Source organism: Aotus nancymaae, unplaced genomic scaffold (genome assembly GCF_030222135.1).
Source record: "Aotus nancymaae isolate 86718 unplaced genomic scaffold, 86718_ANA_hifiasm-v0.15.2.pri h1tg000021l, whole genome shotgun sequence".
Classification (NCBI taxonomy): domain Eukaryota; kingdom Metazoa; phylum Chordata; class Mammalia; order Primates; family Aotidae; genus Aotus; species Aotus nancymaae.
Genome location: NW_026988433.1, coordinates 9,659,534 through 9,673,853, shown reverse-complemented (window position 1 = coordinate 9,673,853; position 14,320 = coordinate 9,659,534). Strand labels below are relative to the sequence as shown.

General features: G+C 48.8%; 1 protein-coding gene across 2 annotated transcripts in view; it reads left to right on the top strand.

Moving 5' to 3' along the window:
* KMT5A (lysine methyltransferase 5A) overlaps positions 1–9,132 on the top strand; it is a 28,365-nt gene extending 19,233 nt beyond the window's left edge. For both annotated transcript variants that reach the window (XM_064379622.1, XM_064379621.1), the window contains exons 5-7: positions 2,374–2,433; positions 3,671–3,861; positions 7,276–9,132. In XM_064379622.1, coding sequence (XP_064235692.1) covers positions 2,374–2,433; positions 3,671–3,861; positions 7,276–7,486 — 462 coding nt within the window. In that variant the 3' untranslated portion in view covers positions 7,487–9,132. The remainder of the gene's footprint in view (positions 1–2,373; positions 2,434–3,670; positions 3,862–7,275) is intronic.
* The last annotated feature ends 5,188 nt before the right edge of the window (positions 9,133–14,320 follow it).

The following is a 14,320-nucleotide window of genomic DNA, read 5'->3' as shown; positions in this document are numbered from 1 at the left end:
TTGTTTTCTGTTTTGAGACAAAGTATCACTCTGTCGCCCAGGCTGGAATACAGTGATGTGATTTTGTCTAACTACAACCTCCGCCTCCCAGGTTCAAGCAATTCTTCTTCCTCAGACTCCCAAGAAGCGGGGATTACAGATGTGCACCACCATGCCCAGCTAATTTTTTGTATTTTTAGTAGAGACAGGGTTTTGTCATGTTGGTTAGGCAGTTTTCGAACTCCTGACCTCAGGTGATCCACCTGCCTTGGCTTCCCAAAGTGCTGGGATTACAGGCATGAGCCACTGTGCCTGGCCAAGTTTTTTTTTTTAATCCATTCCACCAATATGTATCTTTTTTTTTTTTTTTTTTTGACCTTCTTGACCCTTCCATATCTTTTTTTTTTTTTTGAGATGGAGTTTCGCTCTTGTTACCCAGGCTGGAGTGCGATGGCACAATCTCGGCTCACCGCAACCTCTGCCTCCTGGGTTCAGGCAATTCTCCTGCCTCAGCCTCCTGAGTAGCTGGCATTACAGGCATGCACCACCATGCCCAGCTAATTTTTTGTATTTTTAGTAGAGACGGGGGTTTCACCACTTTGACCAGGACTGTCTCGATCTCTTGACCTCGTGATCCACCTGCCTCGACCTCCCAAAGTGCTGGGATTACAGGCGTGAGCCACTGTGCCCGGCCTCCATATCTCTTAAGTGGAACATTTAATCCATTTATTTTGAAGGTTAATATTGATATGTGAGGTTTTATCAGGTATATTACTATTAAGTAAGTTTTTGGGAAGGTTTTTTTTTTGAGTCTCACTCTGTCTCCCAGGGTATAGTGGCGCAATCTTGGCCCACTGCAACCTCTACTTCCTGGGTTCAAGCAATTCTCCTGCCTCAGCCTCCTGAGTAGCTGGAATTACAGCCACCCACCACCACACCCAGCCAATTTTTGTGTTTTTAGTAGAGGTGAGTTTTGCCTTGTTGGCCAGGCTGGTCTCTAACCCCTGACCTCAAGTGATCCACCCGCCTCAGCTCCCAAAGTGCTGGGATTACAGATGTGAGCCACCATGCCTGGTCATGTTTTTTGTTTTTTTAAGACAGGGTCTCACTCTGTTGCCCAGGCTGGAATGCAGTGGCGCAGTCATGGCTCACTGTAGCCTCAACCTCCTGGGCTCCAGCAATCCTCCTTCCTCAGCCTCTAGAGTAGCTGGGACCACAGGTCTGTGCCATCACACCCAGCTTATTTATTTTTTGTAGGGACAGTGTCGGGATATGTTGCTCAGGCTGGTCTCTAACTCCTGTCCTCAAGCCATCCTTCCTCCTGGAACTCCCGAAGTGTTGAGATTGCAGGAGAGAGCCACCACACCTGGCCTCATGTACATTTTAAAGAAGCCACTGACTGCCATGTGGAGAACTGAGTGTTCCCTGAGGTCAGAGTGGAAGCCGGGTGACTAGAGAGGTGCCGTGGCTGGGCTCAGGGCAGCCGTGAGAATGGAGATGGCGAGGAGATGGCAGGGTTTGGGACTGTCCTTGACGTTACTCATTCACCATGGTTCCCAGCACAGATTGCTGCAAGCTGGTTTGGGCCTCCGTATAGGTGAATGGGCTGAGCTCAGCAGTTGGTGCCGGGCTCTCTACGTGTGCCATCTGGTTTGGTGAAAGTCTGTGCTGGCGAGACATGCTGGTTTGGGGCGAGCCACACTGGTTTGGAGCCTCTGATCTGTCTTCATTTTGTTCCCTTTTGTTTCATAGTGTCTGTGTTATGGCAGAGCAGTGGAACCCAGGGTTAGGGATGGAGGTAGGTACAGGAGGGTTGGCCTTTGAGGAGAGGTGAATCTGGGAGTGCCTCCTCCTGGTTCTATGTTCAGGAATGTATTGACCCTCTGGATTGGAGGCCTTCTTTTTATTCATGGTGGTGGCTTCTATACAGGTGAAGCTCAGCGATCCTAAACAGACAGCAGCAGGGGCCGTCAGAACGGAGGGATGTGGACTGCCTGTGTCCCATCCAAAGGGCACAGCCTCTGATCTGCTGTACCTGATTTTCTATGCAGTCAGAAGCCTGATTTTCAAACTTGGGCAAGTTGGACATTTTCCAACACACTGCATGGGCAAAGAACATATCTATAAGCCCAATTCTGTTCTTGGGTCCCCACTGTTTCCTTCCTGATCTAGTTGAACCCCAGGTCAGATCATCCACAACAGATGGATGATGAGAAAAGAAGGGATACTTGGGGGCTTTGGCATCACTGGGTACCCATCATTCACAATGATGCCAAATGAGGCCGACAGTGACCTGGTGGGCATGGCCTAGGCAATGAGGGCTCAAGGCCTTCAAGCCACCCATGATGGGCTTGGGAGAGGATGCTGATGCTATTTTTCTTTCTCTCTACCCAGTCTGAAGAAAGGAAAAGAATAGATGAATTGATTGAAAGTGGGAAGGAAGAAGGAATGAAGGTAAGGGGCTGCTGTGCTCACTGCATCATAGCTAAAGCTGGAAGACTCGCCTTCCCTGGTCCCTCGGCTGAGAGTGGCCACCATGTGGCTTTAACCCTCTAACGGCCATGGGGACCAGTCAGACTCTTACTAGGTTGTCAAAGAGCCAAATACTGAAACTCATTAAGGAAATGTCTTATGAAGGAAACAAATGGGCCTTGTACATAAATGTTACCTAGGGGAAACTTTTGTTAGAAATTGTGGTTAAACAATTCTGTGGCTTTTTGTACATTCACAATGCAATGCAACCATCATCCCTGACAAATTTCAGAATTTTTTCATCCTCCCGTTACTGCCCACCGTCCCCGGATCTCCCTCGCCCATCCCCTGGCAGCCACTCAGCTGCTTTCTGTCTCTGTGGAGTTGCTCTTCTGGACACTTCGTATAAATGGGACTATACAGTGTGTAGCTGAAGCCTGGGGAAACTTTTAAAAGGAGAAACTAAGACATTTTTAAACTCTGTTTTCCTAGATAATGACCATACCCAAGAAATGTGCTTTTCTCTTACTGCATTTCAAGCATACTTGGTTTGGGTGAGAGAAGAGGAACTCTCTACAGTGGGGCTCAGATGGGCCTGGATTAGGGCTTAGGGCTCAGAAACCTTCCACTTCCACCCACCACTTAGGGGGACCCCAGCTTAAGTCCTGGACCCCTCCAGCAACCCCCTCTGACTCCATGTAGAATAGAATGAGGAGACACAGGAGAGAAATCGTGGAGCGAGGCACAGACCCAGAACACTGGGCCTGCTGTTCACCTAGGAAGTCATAGAGCACAGCCCCTAGGCAGAGAAACCAAGTGTGGATTTGAGTCCCTGCCATGTCACTGCCTAGCTGTGTGGCCTCAGACACATGGCTCTGCCCCTCTAAGCCTCAGTTTCCTCATCTACAAAATGAGGCAGTCTCCATCCAGCAGATCTCTCATGAGCTCTGATGTAACCGTGCTTTGCAGATGAGTACCAAGGAACCACGTTTGTGGAGTGACAGATGTTCTAGAGCTGGCTTGTAGTGACGGTTGCACAGCTACGTGCCCATCTCAAAGAACCCACCAACCTGTACATGTAAAGCAAGTAAATTTTAAGGTGCAGCTCAGTATAGCTGTTAAAGACTGGTATAAGCCCTCAGCTCTCCAGAGGCCTGCTGTGCATGGTGGCGTCCATTGCTGTTATGAGCCAACGCCTTCTCTTATCACCTCCTGACAGATTGACCTCATCGATGGCAAAGGCAGGGGTGTGATTGCCACCAAGCAGTTCTCCCGGGGCGACTTTGTGGTGGAATACCACGGGGACCTCATTGAGATCACCGACGCCAAGAAGCGGGAGGCTCTGTATGCACAGGACCCTTCCACGGGCTGCTACATGTACTATTTTCAGTATCTGAGCAAAACCTACTGGTAAGTCTACTGTTGCTTTGAGTGGCTTTTCTGTCTTCTGGGCAGCGAGGAGAGCCCACAGGGCCAGGAACTCCTGATTCTGTATGATATTTTACTTAGTAGAGATGGGGTTTTACCGTGTTGGCCAGGCTGGTCTTGAACTCCTGACCTCAGATGATCCAACCGCCTTGGCCTTCCAAAGTGCTAGGGTTACAGGTGTGAGCCACCATGCCCAGCCTGTTGTTGCCTTTTTTCAAAGCTGTGATGTAACTATCCTGTGCTTCCCTTGTTTTTTTATTTTGAATCTTGCTCTGTCGCCCAGGCTGGAGTATAGTGGCGTGATCTTGGCTCACGGCAACTTCCACCTCCCGGGTTCAATCGATTTCTCCTGCCTCATCCTCCTGGGTAGCTGGGATTACAGGTGCCCACCACTATTCCCAGCTAATTTTTGTATTCTTTTTAGTAGAGATGGGTTTCTTCATGTTGGCCAGGCTGGTCTTAAATTACTGACCTCAGATGATCCACCAACCTTGGCCTCCCAAAGTACTGGGATTATAGGCGTGAGCCACTGCGCCTGGTCCCAGCTTCCCTTTTTTTTTTTTTATTTTTTTTTTTTTGAGGCGGAGTTTCGCTCTTGATACCCAGGCTGGAGTGCAATGGCGCGATCTCGGCTCACCGCAACCTCCGCCTCCTGGGTTCAGGCAATTCTCCTGCCTCAGCCTCCTGAGTAGCTGGGATTACAGGCACGCGCCACCGTGCCCAGCTAATTTTTTGTATTAGTAGAGACGGGGTTTCACCATGTTGACCAGGATGGTCTCGATCTCTTGACCTCGTGATCCACCCGCCTCGGCCTCCCAAAGTGCTGGGATTACAGGCTTGAGCCACCGCGCCCGGCCTTTATTTTTATTTTTATTTTTTAGAGACAGAGTCTTACTCTGTCACCCAGACTGGAGTGCAGTGGCATGATCTCGGCTCACTGCAACCTCTACCTCCTGGGTTCAAGTGATTCTCCTGCCTCAGCCTCCTGAGTAGCTGGGATTACAGGCGTCTGCCACCAAGCCCGACTAATTTATTTTTGTATTTTAGTAGAGACAGGTTTTCACTGTGTTGCCCAGGCTGGTCTTGAACTCCTGAGCTCAGGCAGTCCGCCTGCCTCTGCCTCCCAAAGTGTTGGGATTACAGGCATGAGCCACTGCGCCTGGCCCCAGCTTCCCATTTTTAATCGTTGGAATTGGAGCTGTCCTGGATGTTATCTCATCCAACAAAGGGGAGAAGTAGCCTAGTCACATGAGAACCTGTTTAGCAGCTCACCTGGCTTTCCTTCAGGGCATTTGGCCAGAGCAGCTCTGAAATCACTAATTGCTCTTTCCTGGCTATGACCGGTGGAGTTGACTTTTTTTTTTTTTTTTTTTGAGACAGAGTTTTGTTCTTGTTGTCTACACTGGAGTGCAATGGTGTGATCTCGGCTCACTGCACCCTCCACTTCCCAAGTTCAAGAGATTTCCTGCCTCAGCCTCCCCAGTAACTGGGATTACAGGGATGCACCACCACGCCCAGCAAATTTTGTATTTTTAGTAGAGACAGGGTTTCACCATGCTGGCCAGGCTGGTTTTGAACTCCTAACTTCAGGTGATCCACCTACCTCAGCCTCCCAAAGTGCTGGCCTTACAGGTGTGAGTCACTGCACCAGTGTGACTCCATTTGTTTACTTTATTTACTTTATTTATTTCCTCCTGGGCCTCCATAAAGAGCCCTTTGGGTCCCACCCCATCCCTACCCAGGGCTTGTGTAGGCTCTCAAAAATAACTTTGTGGGACAGGCGTGGTGGCTCATAGCACTTTGGGTGGCTGAGGTGGGTGGATCATAAGGTCAGGAGTTCCAGACCAGCCTGGCCAACATGGCGAAACCCGTCTTTACTAAAAATACAAAAAAATTAGCTGGGCATGGTGGCGTGCGCCTATAATCCCAGCTACTCAGGAGGCTGAGGCAGGAGAATTGCCTTAACCCGGGAGGAGAGGTTGCAGTGAGCCGGGATCGCGCCACTGCAGTCCAGCTTAGGTGACAGAGCAAGACTCCATTTGAAAAAAAAAATAGCTTTGTGAATTGGGCCAGACTCGGTGGCTCATGCCTGTAATCCCAGTAGTTTTGGAGGCTGAGGCGGGAAGATGGATAGAACCCAGGAGTTTTAGACCAGCCTGGGCAACATAGGGATATACCCTGTCTCTACAAAAAACTTTAAAAATTAAAAAAATTAGCCACGCATGGTGGTGAACACTTGTAGTCCTAGCAGCTCTGGAGGCTGAGGTAGGATGATTGCTTGAGCCTAGGTGGTTGAGGCTACAGTGAGCTGTGATCACGCCACTGCACTCTAGCCTGGGTGACAGAGCGAGACCTGTTTCAAAAACTAAATTTAAGGCCAGGCATGGTGGCTCACGCCTGTAATCCCAGCACTTTGGGAGGCCAAGGTGAGTGGATCACGAGGTCAGGAGTTCAAGACCAGCCTGGCCAAGATGGTTAAACCCCGTCTCTATTAAAAATACAAAATTTAGCCGGGCTTGGTGGCGGGCGGCTGCAATCCCAGCTATTTGGGAGGCTGAGGCAGAGAATTGCGTGAGCCTGGGAGGCAGAGGTTACAGTGAGACAAGATCATACCACTGCACTCCAGCCTGGGTGTCAGAGTGAGACTTGGTCTCAAAAAAAAAAAAAAAGAAAGAGCCAGACATGGTGGCTCATGCCTGTAATCCCAGCACTTTGGGAGGCTGAGGCGGGTGTATCACTAGGTCAGGAGTTTGAGACCCGCCTGACCAACATGGTGAAACCCCATTTCTACTAAAAATACAAAAATTAGCTGGGCACGGTGGCAAGTACCTGTAATCCCAGCTACTCAGTAGGCTGAGGCAGGAGAATCTTGAACCCGGGAGGTGGAGGTTGTGGTGAGCGGAGATCGAGCCACTGCACTCCAGCCCGGGCAACAAGAGCGAGACTCCATCTCAAAAAACAAAAAATGCTGGCCGGGTGCAGTGGCTTACGCCTATAATCCCAGCACTTTGGGAGGCGGAGGCAGGTGGATCATCTGAGGTCAGAACTTTGAGACCAGCTTGACCAACATGAGGAAACCGTGTTTCTACTAAAAATTCAAAAATTAGCTGGTTGTGGTGTGCACCTGTAGTCCCAACTACTCAGGAAACTAGGAGAATCGCTTGAATCTGAAGGTGGAGGTTGCAGTGAGCTGAGATTGTGCCACTGCACTCCAGCCTGGGTAACAGAGTGAGACCCCCTCTAAAAAGGAAAAATAAATAGCTTTATGAATTGAATCTTTCCAAAACACATGGCTTTAAATGAACATCCCACCAGAGCCGAGTGCAAGTGTGACTCTCTCTGGGTTAAAAAGCCTCTTTGTCAATTTAACCCTCTCTGGCCCTCCCTCCCCTCCAGCGTGGATGCAACTAGAGAGACAAACCGCCTAGGAAGACTGATCAATCACAGCAAATGTGGGAACTGCCAAACCAAACTGCACGACATCGACGGTGTACCTCACCTCATCCTCATCGCCTCCCGAGACATCGCGGCTGGGGAGGAGCTCCTGTATGACTATGGGGACCGCAGCAAGGCTTCCATCGAAGCCCACCCGTGGCTGAAGCATTAACCGGCCAGCCCCGCGCCCTCCCACCCCACCTTCCCTTCTTCAAAGGACAAAGTGCCCTCAAAGGGAATTGATTTTTTTTTTACACACTTAATCTTAGCAGATTACTTCAGATGTTTTTAAAAAGTATATTAAGATGCCTTTTCACTGTAGTATTTAAATATCTGTTACAGGTTTCCAAGGTGGACTTGAACAGATGGCCTTATATTACCAAAACTTTTATATTCTAGTTGTTTTTGTACTTTTTTTGCATACAAGTCGAATGTTTGTGCTTCCCGTGCATGCAGTCCAAGACTCAGCACAGGTTTTAGAGGAAAGAGTCAAACATGAACTAGGAAGCCAGGCGAGTCTCCTTTCTCCAGTGGAAGAGCCGGGACCTTCCCCCTGCACCCCGACGGTCAGGGACGGGGTGCGAGGAGGACGCTGCCTCCCAATGGCCTGGACGGGATGTTTCCAAGCTCTTGTTCTCCTAACATCTCGACAGGCGCTCATTGAAGTGTATGAATATTTTTTAAAAGGTTTCGCAGTAAGCTAGTCTTCCCCTCTGCTTTCTCGAAAGCTTCCTGAGCCCCAGGCCCTGAGCACAGGCCAGGCATAGATTTCCTCTTCCATAAGCTGCCGCTTTTCTGGGCACCTTGAAGCATCAGGGCGCGAAATCAAACTAGATGTGGGCAGGGAGAGTGTTGCTTACCTGCCCTGCCGGGGCAGGGTTTCCTGAAACTGGGTTAATTCTTTATAGAAATGTGAACACTGAATTTATTTTAAAAAAATAATAAAAATTAAAAAAAAAAAATCAAAAAGAAAAAAGATTTAAAAAAACCACAGAAAACAACTTAAATGTATATAGGTCTTGAAGTGAGTGAAGTGGCTGCTTTTTTTTTTTTTTTGGCTTTTTGTAGAAGAGATTGAGAATGGTACTCTAATCAAAAATAAAGTTTTGTAGTGGGACCAGAAATTACTCACCTAACATCCACCCCCATTTCCCCGCATCCTACTGGGGTTGAAAGTTCCAGACCTGCTGTCGAAGCCTTGTGTTTGACAGACACCTGGCGGCCCTCCTGTAAGGCCGCAGCCGTGAGCTGAGGTGTGAGTCTAGGAGCCCAGGACCCCTGACCCCAGCCACTGCTGCCAGCTTCAGAAAGGCACCCAGGTGTGCAGGGGAGCGCATAGGGCCTGGCAGCCCCCAGGAATCAAGGATAGGGCTAAGGTTTTCACCTTGACTGTGAGGGTAGGAGGAATAAGTGGCTGCCTCCTCCCTCCCTTCACAGAACTGATTCTCACTCCCTGTTCCTTCAGTCCAGGAGGCCAGGGCTCAGGAGCTGTGACCTGGTGTCTCCTGCCCACCCTGGTCCCAGGTAAATGTGAATGGAGACAGGTATGAGAGCCTGTCCTCATCTTTGATTCCCCCCAGCCCTACCCTAGGCCTCACGACGGTGCTACCTAAGAAAGTCTTCCCTCCCACCCCGCCGCTAGCCTGGTCAGTGGTCAGCAAATTGGACGAGGATCCGACAGGAGTGTAAATGTGAGATGCAATGTCTTGATTGTACCTGTTTGTGGTTTAGCTTTGTATTTAAACAAGGAAATAAACTTGAAAATTATTTGTCATCATAAAAATGAAGCAAAAATTAAAATATTTATTGCCAGGCAAGGCCACCTGTGTGCATCTTTCTGTTTTTACAAGGCAGAGGCAGAGAAAAGTTGAGTTTGATTGTGTTTACAAAAAGAGCATGCCAGCATGAGTCTAAGCTTTGGTAAGCATCCTAGGGAACCAGAAAAGCTTACTGATGTGATTTTGAGCGTGTTCCTTAGAACTCTGAGTTCTTCGGTTTCCTCGTCTGTATAGCGGGGACCATGGGGTGCTTGTGAGATTCAAAGTTAATGCCACAGCTGGGCACAGTGGCTCATGCCTGTAATCACAGCACTTTGGGAGGCCAAGGTGGGCAGATCACATGAGGTCAGGAGTTTGAGACCAGCCTGACCAATATGATGAAACCCCGTCTCTACTAAAAATACAAAAATTAGTCGGGCATGGTGATGGGTGCCTGTAATCCCAACTACTCGGGAAGCTGAGACAGGAGAATCGCTTGAACCCAGGAGGTGGAGGTTGCAGTGAGCCGAGATTGTGCCATTGCACTCCAGCCTGAGCAACGAGCGAAACTCCCATCTCAAAAAAAAAGTTAATGCGGCCAGTCACAGCTCATGCCTGTAATCCCAACACTTTGGGAGGCCAAGGCAGGCAGATCACAGGAGATCAGGAGTTTGAGACCAGCCTGACCAATATGAAGAAACCCCATCTCTGCTAAAAATACAAAAATTAGCTGGGTGTGGTGGCAGACGCCTGTAATCCCAACTACTAGGGAGGCTGAGACGAGAATCGCTTGAACCCGGGAGACAGAGGTTGCAGTGAGCTGAGATCAAGCCACTGCACTCCAGCCTGGTGACAGAGTGAGACTCTGTCTCAAAAAAAGCATTAACTTTTTAAATTTTTTTGAGAAGGAGTTTCACTCTGTCACCCAGGCTGGATTTCAGTAGCGCCAGTCTTGGCTCACTGCAACCTCCAGTCTCCACCTCCTGATTTCAAGTGATTCTCTTGCCTTGGCCTCCTGAATAGCTGGGATTACAGGCATGCACCATCACACCCAGCTTTTTTTTGAGATGGAATTTCGCTCTGTCACTTAGGCTGGTGTGCAGTGGTGTGATCTGGGCTCACTGCAACCTCCGCCTCCCAGGTTCAAGAAGCAATTCTGCTTCAGCGCCCCAAGTAGCTGGGATTACAGGCATCCGCCACCAAGCCCTGCTAATTTTTTTATATTTTTAGTAGAGACGGGGTTTCACCATGTTGGCCAGACTGGTCTTGAACTTCTGACGTCAAGTGATCTGCCCGCCTTGACTTCCCAAACTGCTGGGATTACAGGCATGAGCCACTGTGCCCGGCCCCAGCAGAGACAGGATTTCACCATGCTGGCTAGGCTGGTCTCAAATTCCTGACAAGTGATCCACCTACCTCAGCCTCCCAAAATGCTGGGATTACAGGTGTGACCCACCACGCCCAGCTTAAAAGTTTGCATGTTGAGCCTTAGAACAACGCCTGGCACATTGTAAACATCATAAATTTTGGCTGTTGTCGTTATTGTGATTTATAATTTACTAGACGATGATTCTTATGAGGCTTGGAATCATCACTCCCCCTGTCTTGTGCTGAGTCCCTCTTACCAGCCCAGATCCCTGTCCCCTCCATGCTTGGGCACTGGTGGCATATTGGAACTGTGAGTAGAGTCCTTGGTTTAGACGCCAGAGATCCAGTTCCAGCATCAGTTTTAAGTGTTTGTCAGCTGTGTGATGTTGGCCAAATCACTTCACCTCTCTGAAACTTGTCTATCAAATAGGGATAATCTCTGCCCACTTGCCTTGCCTCCTTCCCCGAAGATTCAGGCATCAGTATTATAGCCTCACCTTGGAGTGGACGTGTGTCCTGCTGGAACAGAACCTCTGCTTCCCATCCACTGCTGTGTAGCCTTGGACACTATTCAGTCTCCTTGTGCATCAGTTTCCTTTCCTGTAACATGGAGATAGTAATGGTACTCGCACGGGGTGATTGTGAGGATTTAATGAGTTAATACCAACAAACAACTTGGAACAGTGCCTTGTGCATAGACAATCTTCAGTAATCAATATTGGCTATTATTAGGATTAAATATTTGGCTGGGCGCAGTGGCTCACGCCTGTAATCCCAGCGCTTTGGGAGGCTGAGGTGGGTGGATCACCTGAGATCAGGCGTTCTAGACCAGCCTGGCCAACATGGTGAAACTTCGTCTTTAGTAAAAATACAAAAATTAGCCGGGCACTGTGTCAGGTGCCTGTAGTCCCACCTACTCAGGAGGCTGAGGCAGGAGAATCACTTGAACACAGGAGGCGGAGGCTACACTGAGCCGAGATTGCACCACTGCACTCCAGCCTGGCTGACAGAGCAAGACTCTGTTGAATAGAAAGAGAAAGGGAAGGAAGGAAAAGAAAGAAAAGGTGATTGCTACGTGTATTTAAACATGTAGCATTTAAACAGGAATCACAGATGATTCCTGTGCCTTCTGAGACTTGGCTTGAAAACCTGCTTCTAAGCCTGTTCCTCCCCGGGCTAGGTTTGTAGCTGGAATCCTGCCGTGTGAGAACCGCCAGCGCACAGCTGGCGTCACAGCTCTGTTATCTGTGGTCAAGCTAGGCCGTCTCTAGGAGAATCGCCCACAGGACTTCTTTTCCAGAATGCCCACTTGCCAGCATCATACTTTACCAAGCGTTGCACTCCAAGCATTTCTCACTGTAGCTTTTTTTAGTCTTCTGGGGTACCAGAGCCACCAGGGCCATCTTAACCTGACGCTGCTTTCTGAGTGGGTTCTCTCGCCCTATCTATCCCCACAGGGAGCCAGGGGAGCATTTATGTATTTGGAGACAGGGTCTCACCCTGTCACCCAGGCTGGAGTGCAGTGGTGTGGTTATAGCTCACTGCAGCCTCAAACTCCCAGGCTCAATTAATATTCCCGCTTCAGTCTCCCCAGTAGCTGGGACTACAGGTGCTCACCACCGTGCCTGGCTAAGTTTTAAAAAATTTTTTATAGAAACAAGGTCTTTTTTTTTTTTTTTGAGACGGAGTTTCGCTCTTGTTACCCAGGCTGGAGTGCAATGGCGCGATCTCGGCTCACCGCAACCTCTGCCTCCTGGGTTCAGGCAATTCTCCTGCCTCAGCCTCCTGAGTAGCTGGGATTACAGGCACGCGCCACCATGCCCAGCTAATTTTTTGTATTTTTAGTAGAGACGGGGTTTCACCACGTTGACCAGGATGGTCTCAATCTCTTGACCTCGTGATCCACCCGCCTCGGCCTCCCAAAGTGTTGGGATTACAGGCGTGAGCCACCACGCCCGGCCCTAGAAATAAGGTCTTAATATTGTGGAAAGTAAAAAGTTCCTCTTCAAAGTTTCCCTTCTTGTTAAAGAATAATAATAAATGTTAGAAATAATAGTTTCTCTCAAAAACTAACTTTCTTCAAAGCCTTCTTGCTTTTTGCTAATAACTCTTTGTTAAGCCCTATGTGGCTGTTAGACATAAGGGAATAAGTACATTCTATGTCCTTGTACTTTAACCAAGGTATCTGTGCTGGACGTGCCCACAGGCATGTCCCAGCTCGCAGCCTATGCCCCTTCCTTATTTGGGAATGTTACTACGTTTCTAAGTTCTTTAGCAAGCAACTTCCTTTTTTCCTTTGTTCTCCATTGCCTTTGCCTATTTAGAAAAGTTTTAAGTTGCTGGCCAATCGGATTCAGTTTAGATTGTGAGGTCTGGCTCCAACCAACAGAGACGGGACATAGCAGTAAGGACCCAGTGTGTAAGGAATAAATATGCCTGCCTTTCCTTTGTTCATTGTGCTTTTGTGGCAAGATTGCTGATGGACAGCATCCTTTCTGCAGAAAGTGAAATTGCCTTTCTGAGAAAACTTTTCATCTGAATGTTAATTTTTCCTTGCAGTACCGACGAACAAGTATTTTATTTATGTTGCCCAGGCTGGTCTTGAACTCCTGGGCTCAAGCAATCCTCTCACCTTGGCTTCCCAAAGTGTTGGGATTACAGGCTTGAACCACTACGCCTGGCCAGGGTTGCAGTGTTAATCAGGGTTCTAGGGTTCAGGAGCCCTGATCTAACGACAGTGTTCTGGACTAGACTCTTTTTTTTGAGACAGAGTCTCGATTTGTTGCCAGGCGCCAGGCTGGAGTGCAATGGCGTGATCTCAGCTCACTGCAACCTCCGCCTCCCGGGATCAAGCAATTCTCCTACCTCAGCCTCCTGAGTAGCTGGGACGTGTGCCACCAAGCCCAGCTAATTTTTAAAAATATTTTAGTAGAGACAGGGTTTCACTATGTTGGCCAGGATGGTCTCAATCTCTTGACCTCATGATCCGCCTGCCTCGGCCTCCCAAAGTGCTGGGATTACAGGCATGAGCCACCGCGCCTGGCCTGGACTATACTCTTAAACACTGCCAACTCTTCCTGGGAGGCAGAGTGGTTGAAGCCTGGGTGTGGACTTTGTACTTGGGTTCAAGTCCCGCTTCTACCACTTTGTAGCTGAGGACCTTGGATAAGACTTGTCATCCCTTATATCTTAACCTCCTTGTGTGGAGTCCAAGGACAATAGTGATACCCATATCACAAAGGTATGTGAGACAGCATCAGAAAGGTACTTAGAATGATGCAGGTGAGGCATACTGTAAATTATTAACATTATTAGGACTTGTCAGCGACTCTGGACTCAGAGCTTGGCAGCGAGGAGCCTGGGCCTTGGAATCAGGCCTGCATTTGCCTCCTGGGCAACTGTTTCCTAGCTCCACAGACTGAGTTTCAGTTTCTAAATCCATAAACTTGCCGGGCATGGTGGCTCATGCTTGTAATCCCAGCACTTTAGGAGGCCGAGATGGGTGGATCACTTGAGGTCAGGAGTTCAAGACCAGCTTGGCCAACATGGAGAAACCCTGTCTCTACTAAAATTACATAAATTAGCCTGGTGTGGTGATGCATGCCTGCAGTCCCAGCTAGTTGGGAGGCTGAGGCAGGAGAATTGCTTGAACCCGGGAGCCAGAGGCTGCAGTGAACCCAGATGATACCACTGTACTCCAGCCTGGGCGATACAGCAAGATTCCGTCTCAAAAAAAAAAAAAATTGCTGGATGCAGTGGCTCACGTCTATAATCCCAGCACTTTGCAAGGTGGGCAGATAACAAGGTCAAGAGATCAAGATCATCCTGGCCAACATGGTGTAACCCTGTCTCTACTAAAAATACAGAAATTTTTTTAAAAA